This window comes from Phalaenopsis equestris, unplaced genomic scaffold (assembly GCF_001263595.1).
Source record: "Phalaenopsis equestris unplaced genomic scaffold, ASM126359v1 Scaffold215786, whole genome shotgun sequence".
Taxonomy (NCBI): Eukaryota; Viridiplantae; Streptophyta; class Magnoliopsida; order Asparagales; family Orchidaceae; genus Phalaenopsis; species Phalaenopsis equestris.
The window spans coordinates 1-1,319 of record NW_018234460.1 but is presented as its reverse complement, the minus strand read 5'-3'; the positions used below and the strand labels follow the sequence as shown (position 1 = coordinate 1,319).

The window sequence follows — 1,319 nt, the reverse complement described above, 5'->3', positions numbered from 1 at the left end:
ATATATATATATAAGAATTGAAGTTTATATGTTAGATATTTAAATAAATAAGAATTGAAGGGTATGTATATAAATGCACCTTTTTCTAAAAAAAATATAAAAATGGAAACTGAAGTGTATAAAAATACATACACATGATGCTCAGTGCGAAGGCCACTTATATGCTTTAATTTGCGAGCTTGGATAGAAGCAGCTTCTGCACTTAGCTCAACTAATGCCTTGGATATATCATTATCAGGGATCTTCATATCATTTTCTTGAATAAAATTCTGTAACTTTTTTCCAAACTGCTTCAAATCAAGCTTTATAGTAGGAATTTCATCATCTTCGTAGAATGCATCTTCTATGTCTGTGTCTAAAATCTGCAACGCTTCAAGAGGCGGTGATGGTGGAGGCTCCTCTATGATGGGAGATGGCGGATGCTCGATGACGGGATCACAATTATCACAAAGTACTCCAGAGACCTGGCGATTATTATACTGAAGCTGTGGTATTGCGTCAAGGGAACTGCAGCCAGTTGAATGAGTAAAAGGAAATGGAGTTTTAAATTGTTTCTCGTCCGGTGCTGGAAGTGCAAGCTTTGCGCTGCATCAATGGAGGAGCAACATTAGTAGATTAATAGATTTCTCACTCCCTCATCTTCCACCTGCACAACTTCCTTTCTATCTATCACGGATTCTCCCTCAAAAAGCAAAGAGATCGCAGTATTAGTAACAAAAATGCGTAAACAACTTTGATTCAATTAATAGTTGACATGTTGAAAAAAGGAAGAGTTCATTTAGGTCCATTTGATAATACCTCCCTTTACCACCAACCGTTTTTGCAAAAAGAAAGAACAAAGAATGAAGGGATAAAATGGAAAAAAAAAATTAACTCTTTACGCAAGCAAAAAACTTCAATACTTTTATTGATTGCTAATGACGGCTTTATTGTCACAAAATAGCTAGAAAGAATCAGTGATCAGCATAAGTAACTCAGTGAACATAATGCACAACCAGAGGGTTTCACACACCCCTGTCGGCCAATTTTTCGATGTGAAAAATTTAATTTAAATATATACAAGGTAAAATGTTTAGATTATGAAAGTAGTGTTTTAATTTTTTAGAAAATGAGACCGAATGGATCTCGTTAGTCCAACTTAGAAAATGAGACCGAATGGATCTCATTAGTCCAACAATTTGCATAATCGTGCCTGATACCCTGAATACTACGCATTTCAAGAGAAAAGTGTAGACCCCGGTAATAGGTCCAATCCTGCAAACTAAGAAATTTGTGCATAATCGAACATCAGGGATCAACTTTAAGCCCATATCTTTTTG

General features: G+C 35.6%; 1 protein-coding gene across 1 annotated transcript in view; it reads right to left on the bottom strand.

The window, feature by feature from the left end:
* Positions 1-585, bottom strand: part of LOC110037135 (protein ROS1-like) — a gene marked incomplete at its 5' end in the record, with an annotated part of 4,581 nt that extends 3,996 nt beyond the window's left edge. Inside the window, one exon of the mRNA XM_020741714.1 lies at positions 133-585. Within this exon, the coding sequence (XP_020597373.1) occupies positions 133-585 (453 nt within the window). The remainder of the gene's footprint in view (positions 1-132) is intronic.
* Positions 586-1,319: the final 734 nt, after the last annotated feature.